Source organism: Ischnura elegans, chromosome 8, assembly GCF_921293095.1.
Source record: "Ischnura elegans chromosome 8, ioIscEleg1.1, whole genome shotgun sequence".
Classification (NCBI taxonomy): domain Eukaryota; kingdom Metazoa; phylum Arthropoda; class Insecta; order Odonata; family Coenagrionidae; genus Ischnura; species Ischnura elegans.
The window spans coordinates 40,067,306-40,090,876 of record NC_060253.1 but is presented as its reverse complement, the minus strand read 5'-3'; the positions used below and the strand labels follow the sequence as shown (position 1 = coordinate 40,090,876).

Below are 23,571 nucleotides of genomic sequence, written 5' to 3'. Positions count from 1 at the left end.
TTCTCAGTTTTCCCATAGTCAAGCTGTGAACTAGCAGAATATTTAGGAAAAGAACCCGACTGATAAATCGTACAGATTAAAAATTGCAATACTGTGTCCCGTGAAAACGGCTATAGACGGCCGATAAAATGGCGTTCCGGTTGCAATTTGATAGTATTTTTACAATTGATACTAAAGGCTTTTTCGACACTTTTCGAACAACCTCCAAGGGAGAAGAGAAAAAGCTTTTATTGCCAAGGGTTAATGGACTGCTTTTTTCGACGGGTCGTACTGGAATTTCGGTGGTCATTTTTTAAAATGTGACAATGGCAGCTGGATGTCTCTTCCGTTGGACGTAGTTCGATTAAGTGTCAAATGAGATTGCTATCCTCGATTTTAAAGTGAACTTGATTTCAAGTTTACTTGATTATTTTTATCGCTTTCAGAAACGCAGAAAGTGCGTATTCCTCCGATGTAAAACACATATATATACTTATATGCAGTTCAGCAGATTCAGTAGCAGAGATGAAAGAATACCATCTCCAATATTTCCTCACTGCCACAAATTCCATGAAGATTATCTCCCCTCCCCTCGGGTTTTTTTGCACGTTCTCTACCATGCAATACATCCACATACTGTCCCGCAAGCCGCCTCAATAGGCGTGTGGCAGGGGGTGTTAGGACACCAGCCGTTCACACATATAAAGTAAATACTCTAACGAAATTACGTCTAGCATTTATTGAAGTCCTTTATCGTGTGGGGGAAATACGAATTCCCATACCTATCCGTTCGGCAAAATATCTCTCTTAATTTATCTTATCTGTCGGACCTGGAAATACAGTAAAGTATGTAGTAGCAGTTTCGAAAATATAAGATAATTTCTAGTTTTAGAAAGAAGATGTTTCGTTATGCCCATAAGGTCCATGAGCGGATTTGTTCCGACGCGCTCGACAGACTACCTGCGTCGGAACAAATCAACTCTGTGGGACATTCGAAAACTCTTTCCTCTTAATATCAAATAGCCGGGAAAATCTGAGATTCGTTGTAATGTTTTTTTTCCCCTCTCTGATCCGTATTCCATGAAGATCTTTTCGGAGGCGCCTATACCCCTTAACCCGAACTCTCAAAGCCGGTGGTGGGAGGATAGGAGTCGCTCGTCTGCCTCCAGCCGCCATGGGTCCCTCCTGCCGGTCATGGTGTACATCCACGGAGGTGGCTTCTTCTCGGGCGCGGGTTCGAGCACACTGCACGGCCCTGAGTACATCATCGACCGGGATGTGGTGCTCGTCACGTTCAACTATCGCTTGGGAGCCCTCGGTGAGTATTCCCATCAGTAGAGATACGTGAAAATCGCATTTTCATTTTTATTTTATCGCACTTTCAATAACAGTTGATCGCATTTTGTAGCGTCTATTTTTTAGTTTCGTAATGAGGTAGATGACGATAAAATGTAGTTAAACACAGTTATGTGACAAAATACAGAATATTTTAAATAATTATGTTGTAGAACAATAATAAATTAAGGAATAAGACATATAGTGGCGAAGGTGCCCGCGCTCACTTGTAGTTCGCGGCCACGTAGAATCCCAGCCAACTAGCAACTGGCCAGTCGCTCACATGCTTTAAGCGGTGAGTGTCGGCGGAGCATTTTAACTGCGCTCGGTACAAAATGTACGAATTTTGCCGTAGAAAAGGCAAATTTGCGTAAAAATATCATAAAAGTCCAGTCATCGCATCTATGTCGCATTTATTTGCGCACATTGCATCTATATCGCATTTATCGCATTTGCGATTTTCACGCATCCCTACCCATCAGTGATAGCTTTCCTGGCAGTTCAGAGCGCTGGAAACCCGGTACATTTGTAAACCGATATCGGATTACTTGCATATTCCGTAAAGAAGTCATTAGCGGATGTACAAAGATGAACTCTAGACAAGAAGATGGTCCAAACTGCGATTTATAACAAAGTACATCACGAATTGCGAACTGCAGTCCAAACTTCGGATCGAAAATCTTCTAATTTTTACATATTCAGCAATTACTGCAATAATGACGAGCGTAATATCATGAAAATTCATCTGACTCCCGTGAAAGCCTTTAGCTACAACATATAGTATATACAGGGAATGTTGACACCGAGATCTGTTTTGTTACTCCAAAGCCGTATATGCAATGTATAATGTGGGGCAACCAGAAAAAATACGGTTATATTCTGTTTTTGAGTACACAATGAAATAGTTATCGATTAATAATAGTTTAGATTCCCAATAATTGTATTGTGGTGCATGCAGCGAGGTGATTAGTATTGAAAAGTAACGAATTAATGGTCCAAGTTAAAGTTTATTTCTACGTGAAATTGGAATTGCACTGCCGTCAGCAAGTGTCGACATTTGTCATTTCATTTATATGCGCAATGAGTGACAACATACTACCTCGCAAGCCGCCTCCACAGACATGGGGCGGGAGATGTTAGAACACAGCCGTTTACAAAGAAGGAAACGCTCAAACAAAAGCACGCCCAGCATACCTACATTTAAGTCATTAATCGCGCAGGGGAAAACGAATTCCCACACCGATCGGTTCGGCAAAATATCTCTCTTGATTCATTGTCTCGGTCGGACCTGGAAATATAGAGGGGTTGAAATATTATGTCATCCCTTTCGCTTCGAAAGTTATCCGTTCTCAATCACCTGGGCAATCTAAGCCTAGCGTGCAGCCTCCGAGTCTCTTGCGGCTCCCAGCTTAATTCTGTGGAACGCTTCCTGTACGCTCGCAGGAGTTTTTTACGAATCGCGCAGCTTTTCCCCGATTTTTAATAAGCTCATGGATTAAGTCTTCATGCCCCGTTGGATCTCGTGGTCGATTGGAGAATCCTCTATTGTAATATTCGCGGTCATTAAGTTCTCATTTTGTAATATTCATCACCCATTACCGTCTTCTGAAAACTAGTCCCCCTTTACCCAAAACTGTCCTTGCTCGCTACATAATACTGCACTTCCTCTCTCCTCCTCTTCCGTACCTGTACCCTCCCACAGCCTAACTCATAAAAATATGAGGCCACCACCCGCGCGATCTGACACCACGAATTGAATTTATGGTTGAAAATGGTGCGCTACATGTGAGTGGCTCATTTCGAATCTCCCTACAGATTTCCATGCCTCGATCTATTTTGTAATAGATTAATCATTTGTTACCATTGTCCCCAAATATTCTAAGTGTTCTACTATCCCTATAGGGTTGAATATTTTATCTTTGTATTCTCTCGTATAACATGTTTTTTGGACAATAGAAAACCTTCGTTTTTTGTTTTCGTGGATCTCTCCATCTTCCGGGTTTACGGAGGCTGAAACCCGGCAAATTGGGGCGATCCACGAATCCAGAACGCCACGAAAATTACGAGCGTACGTTGGTTTTTTTGTTCATTATTATGACAAAATATTTCCTGGCTAAATCGTAACATTCTTCTATAATGAAACGACGCAGGTTTCTTGAGCACTGAGGATGCCTCAGCCACGGGTAACTGGGGTCTCAAGGACCAGGTGACGGCCTTGAAGTGGGTGCAGAGATACATCCGTTACTTTGGCGGCAATCCGGAGAAGGTGACCCTATTCGGTCAAAGTGCTGGAGCGGCCAGCGTCAGCTACCACATGCTATCGCCTATGTCGCAAGGTAAGAGCGCGCATTTTATTTATTTTATTTCCATAGCAACCCTTGAATATGTGCAATGGAAGAGGGAAAGGGTAGTATCAGTGCCTGTTGGTGATGTTTTTTCGGTACCACATACTTCGGTGATGTTTTTTCGGTACCACATACTTTGGTGATGTTTTTTCGGTACCACATACTTTGGTGGTGTTTTTTCGGTACCACATACTTTGGTGATGTTTTTTCGGTACCACATACTTTGGTGATCTTTTTTTGGTACCACATACTTGTCGGTGATGTTTTTTCGGTACCACATACTTGTTGGGATTTCATTTCGGTTTATCACATATTTGTTCGGTTTGTTGTCCAACGTTTCGTGGCCGTTGCTGGTCACTTTTTGTTAGGGAGTAAGAGAAGTTTTTTTCCGGGGAGGTTATTTACAAGGGTTCATGGAGGGAAGAAGGTTGAAAGGAGAGGGGTTGAAGAAGTTGTAATTTTATTTTTGTATAACTTCAGGATCCCACGTGTGGCTAATTTTTAATCCCCTTTCAAGTTCTGTTGGCATTTCCTAATTCCCAACGTCTCGTGGATTAGCCGTGGTTTGAAGCATTTCACCTCGACGATCACTTTGGCATTTTGGTATTATCACTATCGCTATTTAAGTATTCTACCGATTAATGTAAGTTTCCATGGCGTACTTAAGAATAATTCTGATAATCAACCTTCCTTCATGTACTTCCCTCTTCAATTCACAATAATGCTTAATCCTTTCCTTCCATCTAAAAATCCTATTCTCTTCCTTCCTCTTCCTCGTTTACCCATTATTCAACCCTCCAATACTGTTTTCAACATCCCTCTCCGCTAAATAGCGGAGATTTCATCCATACTCCTGTCTCCTCCGTATCTCATCCTGAAGCTACCACTCCTCTATCTTCATGTCCAGCACTTCGTCGTTCCTCCTCCCATCTGTCCAATTCACCTTATCCATTCTTCTCAACGCCCACATCATTCCACCCGAACGCCTCTAGTCTTCTCTCGTTCTCTTTCCTTAGTGTCCACCACGCACCGCAATGCGCTGCACTCCAGATCAGACTTTTCACTAACCTTCTCTGTAATCTTTGGCATAACGAACCTCTCATTAGCTCCTTCCTGTTCATGATTATACAGAAAATAATTATACCAATGTAAATTTGTCTAGGTTTGTTCCACAAAGCAATCACGCAGAGCGGCTCCGCTGTGGCTCTATGGGCGTGGCCTCGTCCCAACGCCAGGGATTTGGCCCGCAGGCAGGGAGAGCTTGTTGGCTGCACCCATCTGGACACTTCCGACCTCATAGACTGCCTCAGAGAAGCCCCCGCCTTCAACATCACGGAGTCTGGATCAAAACTTAAGGTTAGCAAAGGGATTAACTGTATTCCAAGCAAAAATTGCTGTTTGATTGGTCAAAGAACAATGTGCTACCACGTCGATTCCGAGAAAAATGATTTCGGGGTATCTGGCAGCATTTTTTTTTGGAAATTTCCCTTATATTTCCAGATTTTTTCAAGAAAATAATAATTTTTTCTCGTTGATAATAAGAGAATCATAGTAGCATGTAGTATGAAACAACTTTCTTGGAGAGAGGGGCCTTTTTACAGTGGGGAGTGCTACGCTCTACGATAAATACATTTCAACCTTCTCTCACATTTGGGACTTGTAGCCAAGCATTTGCATATACACTCCCTTTACTCGCTTACAAGGATACAAAAACTATTAAACAAAAAAGAATTAAAAATTTATGATAAAATTTCGGGGGAGGTCAGGGTCATACTTAACAAATCAGCTCACGAAAGTCAGCAGATAATGTACCCCTACATACCTATGCAGTTCCGCGATACATTACGCGCCTTAAACGTCTACTACACTCAATACATAAAAGCGTTCAGGAGCTGCATTTTCTGCTCGACTTGTTAAGAATCGCCCAGGTTTTTTCATAGTGTCAGATATAGTAGGTCAGATAAGTCACTAATCCTTTCCTGAAAAAATGTGGAAACTGAATAACGGAAGAAGTCAATACCCTGCGCCTTGGTACCATCATTAGTTGAAGCTTACGGCCGGCGTGAGTTAAAGAGGTGTTGATCGGACCCAAAAAACGAACAATTTTTTCGCCAAGCGACTTTCGCGCTTTGGCCGTCAAAATAGAGAAAACGAGGAAATTATTTCTTAAAAATAGGAGGATGGAACATTGTTACCTACCGCAACGACGAAATAAGCCATTTTGAGTATCATTTTGAGCTTTTGGGTTAAGATGACCTATCGACCAGTCGTAATTTGTCCTTTGCTCGCCTGAAGCTTAGGCTATCACCTTTAATTTTTCAAAGTAAGTAAAATAGACCTTTTAATATCTGCGTAACACTTTCTGTACGCCCGTAGCAGTTTCTGACGAATCCTACAGCTTTCCTTTGCATTTTATTCAATTCACGGATTAAGTCTTTCTGCAGCAGATCTCGCTGCATATTCAAGATGTGAACGGATGGGAGCCAAATAGCATATTTCTTTCATTTTTTCATTCGAAAATCTTCCCACAACACGGTTGACGAATCCTAGCTTCTTCTAGGCTCTGCAGAAAATATTCCTTATACTTGTTCCCCACGATAGGTAAGAAGTTATTATCTCTATCCTGAATTCGAAGTAATTTTCTCTTGTAATATTTCAAACCCTGCCGCGTGAACGAAGGTGAAATATACAAGAATTGCCATGAGAAAAAATTCCCTTGGACCGGGAATCGAACCACGGACCTTTAGCTTTCCGGGCCAATGCGCAGAACACAACGCTATCCAGGTTCTTTAATTCCCATGGCAATTATACCGAGGCTCATGGTACTAGGTGTTAGGCCCTCGCGGTCCATCAAGGATGGCAACGCGAGGGAGAAAGGACTTCCAAGAAGCCACAACCGGTTGAGAGCCTCAAATCTGCGCTAAAGCCTTTTAAGCTAAAATTTTTTCTCATGGCAATTCTTGTAAATTTTCCCTTCTCCCTTTCCTGAATCCGCGGCTGTCGCCGAGTACAAAATAATTACGTCGCTTATCTTTCCCTCTCTCGCCACAGGTGTGGTCGGCAGACCCGTTCACGCTCTTTGCCCCCGTGATCGAGAAGGACTGCCCCGGGTGGCCGGACGAGCCCTTCATTACGGAGCACCCACTGCTGATCGAAGCCACGGGCAAGTTCGACCGCCGTCTGCCCTGGATGGTGGGCGTGGTGCCAGGCGAGGGAATCGTCAGGGCCCCTGGTGAGTCAAATCCACCAAACCATCCGATCCCTGAACAAAGAATTTTCAACGGGACTGATTATCATCTACAGTTAGATGCATTTCAAATATCTCTGCGACTGAGACATAGGCCCAAGTATTTTTTGGAATGAGGATATGATTGTCATGTATTTTAAAAGAACTACGCAGTTGTCCTAAATAACAACTGCAAGAAAATAGCTATATCAAATCGTTACTACCCCACAGCAGCACTGATAACGCATAGTTTATTTTAGACAAAAATGTAACAAAAATTTCAACATGAGTAAAAGTAAGTTTTCAAGAAGCTACATCACCAATAATAGAATGAATGGTTTATTTTCATGATCACACAATAATAATTCTACTTGTTATTACTATAATAGTAGGATATGTAAACTTATCATTATGTTGAAATAAACAGTATAATCGAAGGTTATTAGATGGTCAAAAGATAGTAACTGCATGAAAGTTTTTACAAGAATATAAGCATTATTAATTACAATTTCTACACCATCTTTACGACTACTATATTTTATAGACGAGGTTAGAGAAACTTTAAATTACAATAAAAAAGGGTGGCAAAATATTGGGTCAAAGCTCTAAACTCTTGGTCCATCACGTGACATAACCCCGTATGCCTAATTATACATACAACTCTCCGAACATTTTTAATTCTCACTCTTTCTATCATCCTCTAGCTATACTCAACGACCCTGAATTGCTGTCCGATTTGAACGCGAGGTTGGGTACCGTGGGGCCCTTCCTCTTTGAGTTTGATAGGAGCGTTGTGGACCCAGCCAAAGCTCCTGGAGTCGACGAACTCTGGAACAAGCTGGCTTCCTGCTACCTGACTTCCGGGGACTCACAGCCATTCGTCGGACCGGAGACTGCACAAGGATTCATCGACGTGAGTTCTATTAGCACAAAAACCCGAAATCACTTTTTGTCACGTCCATATTTACTCTTTTTAATATCTATTTTTACCACGTTTTATTATACTCGCTTTCTTTCGGAAAAATCTTGCAACTCTAATTCCGACCACTTTCTCATTACCTAGAGCCTAGATTGAAATTTTCAGGATAACTCAGAAGTGGATGACAATGCAATGATCTTACACTTTAATCACGATCGGAACAGTATCGCAAGCAATATTCAGAAATTAAAATTGAATAGAGAGTTCCAAAATTGCCACTAATATCCAATAGAGCTGCAATCATTATAGGTGTAATAAAATATCTGTTTGTTAAGCGTAAAAAATCGATGGATTATTTTGTTCGTCTTAAAGAGAAGCCTGCAATTTCTTTTACGATTTACCCTGACTATTGTATTTTGGCACAATGAATTTTCATCTTCGAAAGAAAAACGAGGTGCGCATATAAAACTATAAAAATAATACTTGCAGGTCAATGTATATCAGGCATGTCTCTAAGCGGAAGCGAGTATAATCTTATATGCGCACATTTTCTTCATTTTTGGTATCTGAAGTGTTCTTCCCAAACTTATTTTAACTTTCTCATCAATCATATTTGAAATTTTCAATAATTCAAAAGGACCGTAGGCTGTTATTTTCTCCTTTTTAATAAAACGTGTTTTTTATAAAACTTTTTTAATACTTTAATATTAAATGTTTGTCCGCTCCAATTCTTTATTCGGTTTTAAAATAGTCCTCCGATAAGCCGGGGACTTGAAATTTTCAACATTACTCATAACGGGGAGCATTTGCCATTTCTTTAATGAATTCGATGAGAAGGTCATTAACGATAACGTACCAGGAGAAAATTTGGCGGTTTAAAAGTGTTTAACTGAGGAGATATGTAATTTTACGCCTACCTCACCTCAAGCGAGGATATTGATAAGCACTGGCGTATCTACATGTATCTACAGGTTCTGTAGGATATGGAAAAGGGTGGCTATGTGGGGCGGCAAGGGGGTAACCTCTCAGCAGTCATGGGGATACGAACAAAATTACTATTTTGTCTAGTGTAAATTGGATACCCAAGGGGAGAGCTATAGCCCCTCTCTGGATCCGCCACTGGTGATATGGAGGAGAATTCTATTGTTTGTTGGAAACGTTTTATTTCTAGTGAAATATATTTTCTTCTGTCACCGCTGGGTTCGAATAAATGCCTTTTGAGATCTAATCTCTCGTTTTCTGGCAGGCCTACACAGATCGAGCCTTCCTCCACGCAACGCATAAGTCGATCCAACTACACCTCAACAACTCGCACAACCCTGTATTCGTCTACGAGTTCACTTTCCATGGCAGCCTCAGCTGGTCGCGGATTTTCTCGGGTGTCGACAAGGACTACGGTAAGAGGATGATGGAAAATTGGTTTAGTTACTTTTCAATATGTAAGTCATAGATCATTTTTTTAAATTATTTATTCGTGTAATACGGGACATAGACAGTTTTCGATCCTATTCAAGAAATTAACCGCAGAGGTTTTTGAAATCTAAACCACAAATATCAAAGAATTACTTGCAGGTTGGGTGATTTCGCTATCGTTCTATGTGAATTAAGTTTAAGATTTTGCTAATACTTGAAAACAGGGGCATAATACTTATGCAATAGATGCCATTAAATTTATTTTTTCTCGATAAAAACATATTTCACTTTATAACTTAAAAATCATAAAATCTGTAGTCAAGATTATATCTTCATAAATAATTCATCAGTGAATCTGTTGAAATCTTTCAGCTCCTCGAGGCATGAAAACAATTCATATTCTCAAATTATTGTTCCCTTGTGCTATTTTTTCATTGTTACATATTTCGTAGTTAAGATATGAAAGTATCATGTCTTCGATTGGCCATGTGCTGATTCACTTCTTTATTCTCCTTTTACGCTGTTAAACAGAGGATTCACAATTTTTTCCATAATTTTCTCCTCATTAGTATATTCCTATTTTTTTTTTAATTTTCGAAATCTTTCCATTGAGTAAACATTCTACGATAGCCAATTATTGATGTGAAAGTGATGAACATCGGGACAGACAGGTCTTCACTGGAGCAGCTTTTTCAAAATTACTATCTCTCCGTAGGCGTGAGCCACTGCGACGATCTCCTCTACTTATTTCGCTCACCGGCCTTCTTCCCAGACTTCAAGCCCGACTCCCGGGAGATGGACCAAGTCGACCTTATGGTCACCCTGTGGACTAACTTTGCCAAATTCGGGTGAGTACACACACGGCCATGCCCTTACTTGTCGTTTAATGAAGGAATAAGTTTAGTGAGTATTTTTACCATAATTTAAAAGTTTAAAAAAATTCATTCCGACTGTGGTATTTATAGAATCTCTTGTCATGTTAAAATTATTGCAAATTTTAAAAATTAAATTACATGCATATATTGTGAATATATTCATCAGGGCCAATTAGCCTTCCCAGTCATGATGACGATACCAAATCTATCCCAATCTACAGTATTTTTAATACCTACATTTTGAATAGTACATAAATACACATACTGTTTATCATATTTTTTTGTAAATTCTAATTTTGTAACATCCCTCATATTGCCTATTAGCGAAAATGTTTTTATCACCTTTCATTTCATCATAATTCTCTATCATCCCCGAGGAAGGACAAAAAATGTTCGAAACGTAGGCGTAGGAAAATTTTTACGCAAACCTATACCTCTAGAGAAATATCTGCTATCACCGATCGCTCCAAGCTGCAAAGTAATATCTCAAAAATCATTCTATTTCTCAGGTGGTTAAAGCCGAGAAAACTTATTTTTAGAAAAAAGACGGGAAAATGTTATTTTTTCATTAAAGTTGCATTTTTAAAAATTAATGAAAATCGAAATCCCAAAACGAAAATTCAACTATCGGTCGAGATACGGCTATCTGGACTGATTTTTCGAGATACAGTTTTGTGGACTGTTATTCTGAAATACCATTTTAAGGACGACATTTCAGATACGATTAAATGGCTCAAAGTTTACCCATACGATTTTCTGGACGAGAAATTCAATATTCGCATGAATGGAATGATTTTTTAAGATACTACGTTGCGGCTAGGAGCGGTTGAAATACCAATTTAGAGGTCAAGAAGGCTCAAAAATCCATTTTCATTATTATGCTCTGTTTCTGGCACCAGGAACCCGACCCCGAAGCCCATTCAGGGAGTAACATGGCCTCCAGCGACTCCAAGCAGTCCGCACAAACACTTGGACATCGGAGAAGATCTGAAGGTGAAAGAGTCGCTACACGATAACAGGATTGCCTTCTGGAACGCGCTAACGCTGCTGGAGAACCAAGTCACTTCCAGTTGGGTCCCTGGAGCGAATCCTGAACTGGAGAACAGGCTGTGGCCCAACGACTGCCGATGCGATGATGGCTGCTAGATGTCAGAAAGTGTTGTGACGAAATCTCAATTTCGACCTATTTAAGAGAAGAAACGCAGACGAAAAAATGTTGTTTTTTTATTACAAACTTCACCCAAGTGTGCTGGTGTGCTCAGAACAAATTATTGTCGCAAGATATTGTCTGAAAAATTCCTTGGGTGAAAAATTTTTGCGAGTTCATCTCTATATCGTGCTTCAGTGATCAGATTCGAACATTTTGGAGACGAAAAACGTTCAGGAGGGAGTCTGGTCGGAGAAACACGGTGATGGGAACAAAAACTTTATTTTTTTGTGAAATGAAGATGCCATTCACAAATTTAGGTGCATTAAATGCAGCATTTCTGAAAGAAGAAGTCGGTATACATAGGCTACGGTCAATATTTTCGACAAGATTCGAGTATCTCATCAATAAATTTCCTCCGTCACTATAGTAGGGAATGCAGTAGGAGGACAATACTGTCGCTAAGCATTTAAAAGACACCAAACGCAGCTAATAAAGCAGTTACATCGTTCTCCGCCACTGTCATAAAGCGTCGAGTTTAAAAAATGTGTCAAATATATCGCTTATAATTCCAACGTCATCCTCCAAGAAAAGGAGGGTGACTATAGACTGTGTTAAATAACGTACAACGTCATATTTGAATAAATAATAATAGTCATCTTAAGTCAAACGAGGACGAGATGACATGAGATTATTTTAATACTAGTTAATGTTTTCATCGACTTTTAAAACATGCAATAAATATAAGTATTATTCAAGGTTCTGATGAACAATGAAGATGTTGAATTCTCATGGACCAGAATGAACTGGTATCAATATATGGTGCTAATACTATTCAGTACTTTTAAATGATGCAGTTATGCACTCAGCGGTGTAATTTATGTTCATATAACTCATTATATATTTCGCTACTTCTACATCCAATTCACCGCGAGCGAAATTCAACGAAAATCGACGCATGCAATTATTGTCTACCTAAGGGCAAGTCTCCATCAAACGTCCCTTATTTCCGATGGGCTCAAATCGCATTTTCATAAATAAAATAACTTTATTATATATTTATTGTCGGTGGAATTCGAGGATACGTATCTCTTTCTAATTGTAAATATATTTTCCTATGTCGCTCCGTTTACCATACTTGAGCCTACGTCAGTATAAATGCATTGAAAAATATTCGAAGTAGTAGCGAAAGAAATTTTAATCATTCCAAAACTCGTGATCAAAGCATAAGCGAAAATATTATCTATGACAATTTCTGTAACCATGTAGCAGAAAAGCTAATATTTCGTAGTAAATACCAAAATTAAATAGATATAGTACTTTTTCCGTCTACATTTTAAACGCTTACTTCACCAAAGGTTTAGATAAGATGGTTATAACGCTATCCTCAAGTTCCGGATGAATGATTAAGCACGATGTCATTACTAAGACTTCGGTAGGAACTCACAAAAATTTAGGACACATTTTATTGTTTATATGAAATATTTTAGTACCCGTAATAAATGGGTTTTCTAACTCAAGCCTACATTGAGAGGTCTGCGGTAAATTTCGCAATACAACCCATTAGAAAAATTCATTGGTATGGGCTTATTGATAAGTAATATTCGATTGGAAACCATAGAAATCGTAATTTTGAATTTCACGCGTTTCCTATCATACAAAATATTTGTCCAACCCAAATTTACGTTACCTACCGGTTCTCTGGAAAACATTGTGCCCAAACACCAAGAATTTGTACCCCTAACAGCAAACTTAGCATTCTGCGAACATAGTTTTACCTTTTATACTGTTGGTATCGATTTCCATTGATATCCTCCACCTTTTTATAGGATGCGAAGCATCCTGACTTAATTTTTAATCGGTTTTTCGGATATAGCGCCCAAGGATGTGGTATAGGAATAGAGCGCCGTCCATACCAACAAGACGATTATGCGGCTATAACGTATTCATACACAGAAACCGTCCATTTTAGTTAGGACTTCAAACTTGGGCTTTGCCCAGGAGACACTGAATAAAGCATTTGCGTGTTTCAGATTCGGGGAATTACTCTATTGACTCTCGAATATATTTTCATCGTGTCGAACATAGTGCTGTTTGACCATTATGTTTTTAACACCCTCTTTTGAAAGTCATTTCTAGGTTAGGTTAATATCACGATTTGATGTGAATTAAATATTGAGTGTATTATTTGATGTAAGTAAAGGCTGTGCATTAGCATTAGTAAATAAATCACTTATTAAATATCCTTACTTTATTTATATCCTTCTCGCTGGTGTATTTCACTCCCTTCCTTTGAGGCGACTTTTTGAAAATATCTCCATTAAAAGAGGTCTTCAAGCAGTGGCGGATGTATGGAGGGGGCTAAGAGGGCTATAGCCCTTCCCTTGTGTATCCAATTTATACTAGATAGAATGGTAATTTTTTCCGACCTCCACTACCACTAGAATTTTGAACCCCACTTAGCCCCCCCTTGTCCCTATCCTTGATCCATCACTGTCTTCAAGTATTTCCACAAACTAAATTCCGATAACTCATCGGAGGTAGTATCCTTTCAATCGAGAGTCCTTTACGACAACACGATCTGTGATGCAACACGGGAGCTATTAAATACATATAAATGAAAACATTAGTCTCCACAAGTTTTATTTTGCCGTCAATCTATCATTTATTTTGTTCTTTTTCTTTATCTGCAGATTAATTCCCGTTAGGGGTCGTTGTTCTTAACTAGTCGTCTCCGAGTCACTCGGTTTGTGATACCCCTTTCATTCAAACCCTTCTCCCTCAAATCATTCTCGGCATAGTCCCTCCAAAATTCACTACCTCATTATTAACTTTGTGGTATTCCATTATAACTTTTCTTGGATATACCTGTTGCTTTTGAAGCCTACTAATTTCCTAGTCTATATCCTATAATCATTTACGTAAGGACTAATTCCGCGTGGCTTTTAAACCTTATGCCCCTCTGAGCAGACTGATTGTTAAATGTAAGGATCAGATAGACCAATTGGATAGATGTGGAGTGTATTCATTGAAATGCAGCGACTGCAATGGTGTCTACGTGGGGCAGACAGGAAGAAGCTTTGAAGTCACGAAGAAAGAACATTTAAGTGCCTACAAAAATAACAAAGATGAAAAAAAGTAATTTTGCTAAAAACTTAATATGCATTTGCCATAGGAGCGATTTTAAATTGAATATTTTAAAATTATGCAACGACCGCCGTGAATTGGACTCTAGAGAACAGTTAGAAATTTTAAAAATTATTGAAAGTCAGGACAGTACTTTGATAAATGAATATCTCTACCCATCCTTTTCCCCTGTTCTAGCGTCCGTTTTAAAATTCACCGGGTAACTAGGTAAAAATAATAAGATAAATAGATCATAATTTGCGCCTGAAGATGATGATAATTCATCGGAACCCGGGTCGCGCTATGTAAAAAAGAAGTGGTGTAAGTAATAGTGAAATATCCAAGAAAACAGTCTTCTCTTTGGTCTTACCCTCGTTCTCTTCCCTTTTACTGGCAAATCTGTAATCCTATTCCCCAAGAACTCCTCATCTCTTCCTAAAATATGTCCAAACCATTGCATCTTTCCCTCCTGCGCCTACTTGAGATCTCAACGACTCCTGCCATCTCCCTTATTGAATTATTCCAAATCGTATTTCTTCTTGTTTTTCTCATTTATTTTGTTCATAAAACAAAAATTTCTTGACAGGTGAGAGCTAGTAACCTATATGCGAGTTACGCGTCAAATGTTTGGAGAGCGCAACAATATAGTCATGCATATTACGGAGAATACAGCTCCAGCCTACATTCGAATGGCTTTTTCTCAGAAACGGTAAATCTTAAGAGAAAAAAGTGAAATGACAATTTTGTAGATAATTTTCTGATCTACAATTTTGGTACGAGCAATTTTTATCATAAAACTAACCGTTTGGCCAAAAAATGCAAAAACTCATTTTTGTTACCTTTGACCTTGAATAAAATTATTTGCACACACGGGATCGATGGGGACTTTTCAGGATTTCATTAGAGTGGTATCCTTGAGGTTCATGCAAATTTCCAGCTTGTCGGCAATTTATGCAATGTCTATTTTGACCGGGCTATTTATTTTTTACAATGTATTTTCACAAAGACAACCCTGAAACAATCGAGTTTACATTAATTACTTTTCAAACAACTCTTCCAAAAGTAACGTGCAACGGGACATACACTCTCAATGGTTTCCGGCTCAACTTTGTGGAAGTACAAGTTCACAAATGACAAAGAGACTGTTTTTTCCGTGATTTTTAAAACCTGTGGAAGAAAACGATGTCGTTTTGTCATTTGTGGGGCAAAATCTCTTTATTTCAGTGGCTCTTACCTCCCGCTCCAGTGGTATTTTTTGGTGACAGTTTTACTTGGCTTAAACTTTCTCTGTAACTTTGAAGTTTTCTGGGAATATAACGCACACCTGGTCACAATATAATAATGTCTCAAATTTGTGATTTTCAACTCCAAGTTTTCACCGATACAATTATTTTTGCATTTGAAAACCCGTCAAATTTTAGCAAAGGATTTCTTCGAGCACAGTGAAATTTTCAATGTGATAGCGAAAGTTATCTTAACAGTTAAAAAGGATTAATGAAAAGTTAACAGCATCATCATCATCACTGGTCAACAATCCTAGGATTGGTTTGACGCAGCTCTCCACTCAGTTCTCCTATCAGCTAATCTTTTCACACCTACGTATTTCTTCTCTTTCACATCTCTCTTTACTTGTTCCATATATTTTGTTCGAGGTTTCCATTCTCGCCTTCCACTTGTCCTTCGACGATTGTCTTCATCAGGCCATCATGTCTCAAGATGTGGCCTATAAGGTTGTTCCGTCTTCTTATTAAGGTTTTCATGAGGCTTCTCTTCTCTCCTACCCTTCTTAGGAATTCCTCGTTACTAGCTCGGTCGATCTATTTGATTTTCAGTTAACAACATGGACAAAATAAAGCCGGCCGAGAGGACGGGGTACAAAAATCAACTCACAGTAGAATTAGTAACTTTGTCAAAGAGCCAAATCTGCTCATCACAGGCGCCTCCCACGAAAATTTAAACGTAAAAAGGCAAGTTGGACGGTACCTTGAGAGAATGACCAGGAGTCACTCTTGGCGAGTCGCAGCACCCAAGGGATGGGCGTCAAACGACCTCGGAGATGCGCCAGTAGTGATGACGGTGGCAAATATCCTTCCTCCGTCGCCACAGACACGTGGAGACACAGTGGCGGATGCAGATGGGGGGCTTAGGGGGCGCCTCCCCCCCTCCTTGTGGGGCCGCCCGTACTGCCAAACATTGCAGAACCACAATTGTAACTTTTCCACATCATAAGATAGCATTTTATTGTATTTTTACGTAGTCACTTTCATTAAAAACTTCTTAAACTTTGCATTTGACTTGATTGTATTTTATTACGATAAAAGTAAAGGTGACTCAAGGTATCTTTTGTGCCCCCATTGAGTTTTTTCTGTATCCGCTACTGTGGAGACATAATTTATCTTTTACCCGAGGGACGTTAAACGCCTTGCTGTGGAAGTGATCAGTCGAATGTGTTGAGGCACGTCATTGCGCAGGTTACCAGTGAAAACATATTGAAATTGCAAGAATGCGAGCTTGGAATTAGAGCAGGGGCTATTTTGACGTCTCGCATGTGTTCTAGCAGTTCACCGCTTTACACGACGCAATTTTGATTACGCCTTCGTACAAAGGTGAGATTGCGCAATGAAGTGCCTCGAGTAAAACCACCTGAGTTAAGCCTAAATCACATGATCATTTTTTCCGTCACTCTGAGTGATAGCTCCAGCGATAGCTTTTCAGGGAACAAATAAATGATCGCTCGACCCACCATTTTATGAATCACACGGTCATTTCCACCGTCCCTTTTTCCATCGCTTATTACGTCATTTTCAGAATTTACTACAGTCGCCCGATTAAAATCAAAGTGTGGCGTTACAGTCGCTGTTAGCGGAAGTACGTCCTGATTGGATGAAGGACGGTACCAGCGATGGTTTCAGCTACGGAAAAGGGGCCGAGCCGAGTGATGGAAAAAGGGATGATATAGCCATCCCTCGAGCCATCGCGGAAAATGTCCTTTTTTTCCACTATCAATGGAGCGATCGCTGGAACTGTGCTTGGAGAGGGATGGAAATACGATCGTATAATGGGGAACATGCACAATTTTTTATAACCAGATGAATCGGAAGACCACTATCTAAAATGGATTTGGTAAAAATTTCACAGGTGACCTGTGGTTTTTTACTGAGATATCACTCTTTAAAAATAATTCTTTCTCGGCAGCCTGAAAACACTGCGTCATGGGGCAATGGACGCGTGACGTCACAGAACGATATCGCTAGAGACCATTGTTTATATTTTGACAAGAAAGTAAGTGGATGAATGATGGAACGGCATTTCGAGTAAATTATTGCTTTTGCTTCTTAATTAGTGATTTTCACTAATCTTAATTGATTATTTCATTCAAGCATAACAAGCATAATGGATGCAAACGAGAAAAAAGAGAGAAAGTTTTACAAATCTTATGTCGTGCCCTGTTGCTCAAATACCTCAAATTCCACGCCGAAGAAGGTTTTCATTTATGTCCCGAAAGATTCGAAGAAGAGATTAAAATGGTTGAGAGCCTGCAGAAGAGACGTAAATTCTATCTCAAAATTTTCAACAGCTTTCTGTTGTGAGGATCATTTCAGCGTACGTGCCAGTAAGGTTGCAAATCTTATTTTTGTGAGTTACAAAAGATTTAATTGAGCCAAAGGATGTTATTGCAACGTAATATAAATTGAAAAGTTGCAAACAATCACATCAAAGGAAAAACTTAATAATGAACGGAAAAAGTGTTATTATATTTCAAGAAAAGTATTATTATAAGATTTGTCTACCGTGTTGATGGAGACTTTCGCGGGGTGGTGCAGCATGCGCAGCAAGGTTTTCGGGTTGACCTTGCTGCGCATTTTTCTACCGGTTTAAGTACGTGTGCATGGAGCTTTGATACTTGCATTTTTCAATTCATATGTATAAATAATTGAGCACAGGTTCCAGTGGCAATGAAGCTGACAAACTATGTGAACTTGAAGCTGATTCAGAGGATGACCGGGAGAGTAGTTCAGGTATTTCCTCTCAAGTGCCATCAAGTGTTGGGGTTCAAGTACGCACTAAATTCAGGAGCAAACAAACGCAAATAAAAACATGTGTTTCTGATAGGGCGACATCACCAAAAAAATAAAATATGTAAATACCCAGACACAAGTTTGAAGAGAAGGAAAGTCAGTGAAACTTGTGAGGAGTCGAGCTCTGAGGAGGATGTGAGTGAAGAAGATGAGTACAGTTTTTCTGATAATTCATCTAATGACTCAGAAGCTTAATTTCTTAATGAAAATGACTCAGTTGAAAGAAAGCAAGAAGCAATTGCACGAATAAATTTATTTAATAGAAACCCTAAGCTATACATGGGTGAAAAAACACCTGAAAACTGTTGCTTCATTCTGGGCACTCTTCAGAGAAACACAAATTTACATAATATGTTCATGATCATGCAAAATCTAAAAAAGATTAGACTTAATGAATGCTTTACTATTCTCTCTGATGACTTTAGCATATCATTCCGCACAGCTAGTAGGGTGTTTCATGATGCAGTTCCAAAAATATCCCAATGTATGAAACAGCTCATTATATGGCCAGCCAAGAAAAAGATATTAGAGTTACTGCCCATACCATTTCGATCAAGGTATAGCCATGTACAATCAATTATTGATTGCTTAGAAGTAGAGATAGAAAAACCATCGGACCCTGTAAAACAAGCTCTAACATGGTCGGAATACAAGTCTGCAAATACTCTGAAGTACTTGGTGTCTAGCTCACCTGATGGATTAATAAATTACATATCTAACAGTAAGGGCTTTGGAGGTCGGATATCTGATTCACTGCTTGTAGAGCAATGTGATTACTTTAAATACTTGCCTTCTCATTGTGCTGTGATGGCTGATCGGGGTTTCAAACACATTGATAGCTTTCTTGGTACAAAAGGCTGCTCATTAATTCCACCCCCCAGTGTTAAGTCTGAAGTTAAGAGCACCAAAAAGGAAGTAATGGAGACGAAAATATTGCCAGCTTGAGTATTCATGTTGAGCGTGTTATCAGACGCATTAGGGAATTTAAAATGTTAGTTCCTCATGCCTGTACAGATCACAATCTTATTACCTTGATGGATGATGTGATAATTATATCTTGTGGCTTAATTAAACTTCAGGCTCCATTAATAAAGTAGCATACTTGAAAAAATGCCGACAATGGATAGGGAGTGCAAAATAATTTTATTACAAAAATATAACAAGAAGCATATGGGGCCAGTTCTGGGGTAACTAAAAAAAACTAATCATGTTTACAGCTGTTGAAAAGAATAGGAAAAATATTTTTCTCCCAAAACCTTGTGGCGGCAGCCACAACATTCATTACAAAATCATGGTCATACTCAATCCATTGACAAGAAATATTCTTTGTCTTCTCAAAATCAGGAGCAGCAACACAAAGTGCAGCTCCTTTTTTCTTTTTTTCAGAGATAGTGTTATATTATGAGACACATTTAGTTTGCTAAATGCCGAATCGTATTTTTGGTGAGTGAAGATGTTGTAATAATTCAGAATTATTAGGCATTAATCATACCTGAAACATAATTGTACATTAGTCTATTATTTCAATGCTTATATTCTAACGACTATGGAGCTGATATAAGAGAACCGCATGATAAGTTTGGTATTAAAATTATGGGCAACTAATAGCTAACCGCTGATGAAGGATAGTTTATTTGATTTCAAAAATAAGTATTTATAAACAGAAAACAATGTTAAAACTTAAAATTTTTCCTATGCATTAAATAGCTTGCTTTCACTCCACGCATCTCGGCGGCGACGAAAGAATCACTGTTTTTAAGGAAGGCGGCCACAATAAAGGAGTCAACCATAGGTAAATTGTCTGACTGCGCCTTCTTAAATCCCATTTCAGTCATTTTGTCAATCAGTTTTCTTTTCACCTCATTCCTCCAACAATCCCCCTCTTTTTCCATCAACAACTCCCTAACGACATTAAAGATCTGTATTCATTGAAAAACAGCAGTATTTAGACATCGAATTTTACGGAGAACTGAGGCCACTGAGACTGAATATTGTTCGGTGACGTCAAGCCAATGAGAAAGCGTTCCGGGTCACGTGACTTTCGTCGATTTTTTTTAGAATTTCATTAGCATTTTACAGCATTTGTGATTGACGTAGACAACTTTGGCTTATATATTCGGATTGGTGAGAAAATTCTCTATAAGATAGGCTATAATAACGGGAGAAATAAAGTTCATGCATGTTCCCCATTCAGACTTCACATACGAGACCTCTCGCGTCATCTCCGCGACATTTCGGACATTTCCCGCGCGAGAAGAATAGCCCAAGGACGCGGGCTGCTTGAAATCTTGAAAGCGCGTGACGTTCTGCTGCGTCACGGTAATCTGCGATCCCCGCGGAGACCTCATTGAGCGGTGACAACGAAGCTAACGACTACGGAATTATTTTAGTGAGCCCAACAATGCGTTACGAATAGGGCAGAATTTAGGCAATCTTCCAGCGTAAGCGAACTTGTGATTTCAGCGGACAGTGGGATGAAATCGAAAGAGACTGGCCAAAAATCAAAATATCAATTCTGTCATTTCGCACGGGGTACAGTATATCAGCATTTTAGCATGTCCGGCGCATGTAAAACTGAAGTTTTTTTTCTGAAAATAATTTTATCGATTTTTATAGCTCGCCAAAGATCAATACAAATCTCTGAATTCTTGAGTGCGCAATTTTTAAGAAATACATATTTCAATTTGAATTCTCCAAGCAGTGGAATGCAATTAATTATTCGCAATTTTTAAGGATATATCTTAAAAGAACTATTCTTGCAGGTAATTAGAATTTTTGAGAGTTAAAAATTAAATTTTTTTCTAGTTAATCCTATATTATTAACTTTCCGATCTGTTTTAAATGTCACCGAAAATAGCGCAGCAGCGGCCCCTTCTGAAATATTCCCCCGGCGGAAGGGTGGGTTCCGGCCAGAGAAATACATTAAAAATTACGGAAATGTTTTAGAACAATATCTTTTCGCAATCTGAGACAATCAAACACTTGAAAAATTCTCTTCAGTCGACAAAAACCGCAACTGCCACGTACCAAAACGAAATGAGGTGTTATCCAGCATTATTGTGATGAAAAATCTCAAGGAATACATTTTTAATACACTAGAAACAGTGGTGTCACGGCAAAATTAGCAGTGCCGGAAAGCACTTTCCTTTACTTTTTTTACAAGTGAAATATTACTCAAATAGTATGATTTTTCATTAAAAGTTTTACGTCTGCATATTTTTAAATACTTTTGCTACGAAAATTATTTAAATTATTAATCTTATAGAAATTAGTGACATATTACTCAAACTGTTTTTTCATTATAAGTTTTACTTCTGCATATTAAAAAATATTTCTTTGTTACGAAAACAAATTTTAAGGAAACAAAATTGTTAGAAGTGTTATTTGACTATCTAGTCTTTTGATAACCAGTGCCGGAACAGCGTTCCGGTTCCATGACACCACTGATTACTGGTAGTAGGCCACCCGGCGTTGCTCGTAAAGGACAGTACCCAGAGAAGTGGGAAAATTGGAATTCATGGTCACATGGCAGATATGTAGGTAAAGGAAGGAAGCAGGTATGATGATGGTATAAATATGTAACAGCAAACAATGGGAAAAACGATTTCCGTATCTCACACAGAGGTATGATCCTCTGCGACGTGATCAGCTTATACTCCGGTCCACAACATAGATCATTGTGTGCCCCCATACGTACGCATCCCAAAAGCATCCTTTGAATGCCTACTCCAGCAAAAAGGTTTGCACCAAGAGGAATAATAGTTAAGTGTAGAATCCTTTGAGTTATTTGGAACTTATCAAGAGGTGTGCCTACCCGGCAGGATGTCCAACCGCAGAAGTTGTATGATGTGACACAACAAACTGTAATGAGAAAACGAAGCAAAGGATGCCTCAGATGCAACCGAAAGTAGCTCTATGGGGTTTGGGAGCATGAGATACACCAATGTAATGACTTTGGATGCAATCCGTGCACCTGTATGGAAGTGCATAGCGGACAGACAAACAGATATCCTCTTTTATATATGTAAGATAGATGTCGATTTCATTCTTAAATCCACCATCAATGCATCCATCTCCTTTACACCATGTATTTCCTTAAAAAAAGCTGTCTAGGATGTACTTTTATTCTGAAATAAATAGTATAAAATAGCAATACAACTGGATGAAATTAACTAAAACATTTTTCTATCCTAAAACATGGCTAATATCTCTTCAAAATAATATTTGTCACAGTTCTGTGAATGCCACTAAGCATCACAGAGGCCCCTTGATTTATTAGTAGCCACCAAGTGACAACAGTCTGGCGTGGCAATGTAAGAGTGTGGTTTAAGGAAGAGATGATTTTACTGAAAATCACGCTAACATGCTGGTCTAGAAAATCACTCTTGAGAGGAGACATGAGTATGTATTCTTCTTCCCAAACGTTATTTTATGAATTTTCATTGTTCCTATACAAGGGTACCATCATTGTTAAGTACTTCATTATTCGATTTTCTTTTTCTGGAACGGGGTCATTCACTCAGAAGCAGAATAAAAATTCATTATAAGAATTCAGTACATGGAAGAATGAGATAAGTTACATGAAAACAACTATAATTAACTAGTATTAACTGTTCAGCCATTCTCTCATAATAGTAAAATGAAAAAAGTGAAAAAATTTGCCTCCTACTTTTCACAAGTTGGTGATGTCATTAGAGACCTGGTTGATTTACTCGTTCAAGGAGAACAACTATTTGTGGAAATTTATTCTCAATTTACTAAACAGGGAAGGGGTTAAAGCTAGTAATATTTTACCGCAAATATCTTGAGAAGAAGGTGATGTATCAAAATTTTGAAAAATATGAGTGTTTTTAGTTATCAAACCCTATCACAATCAATAAGCAAGTAAAATTGTTGAAGAAGCCCATTATTAAAATATTCACTCAGGGTAGGTAGATAAGGGTGTAAGTGGTTTCATTACCAGTCATTAAATTTTTTATTGTAAGAAATAAATACTATCTACTTACACTACTTCTATATTAATAAAAATAAATGCTATTGAGCTAACCTACTAAAAATAAATGCTAAATGTCTTGATTCCCAATATCAATGTTGTCTCCACGGTCTCCACTAATACTTCCAGCAAAT

General features: G+C 38.8%; 1 protein-coding gene across 1 annotated transcript in view; it reads left to right on the top strand.

Annotated features, from left to right (window-relative positions):
• LOC124163490 (juvenile hormone esterase-like) overlaps window positions 1-13,482 on the top strand; it is a 31,105-nt gene extending 17,623 nt beyond the window's left edge. Inside the window, exons 3-10 of the mRNA XM_046540435.1 lie at window positions 1,066-1,297; window positions 3,465-3,650; window positions 4,822-5,015; window positions 6,711-6,891; window positions 7,590-7,798; window positions 9,051-9,201; window positions 9,933-10,065; window positions 10,992-13,482. Coding sequence (XP_046396391.1) covers window positions 1,066-1,297; window positions 3,465-3,650; window positions 4,822-5,015; window positions 6,711-6,891; window positions 7,590-7,798; window positions 9,051-9,201; window positions 9,933-10,065; window positions 10,992-11,238 — 1,533 coding nt within the window. The 3' untranslated portion in view covers window positions 11,239-13,482. The remainder of the gene's footprint in view (window positions 1-1,065; window positions 1,298-3,464; window positions 3,651-4,821; window positions 5,016-6,710; window positions 6,892-7,589; window positions 7,799-9,050; window positions 9,202-9,932; window positions 10,066-10,991) is intronic.
• Window positions 13,483-23,571: the final 10,089 nt, after the last annotated feature.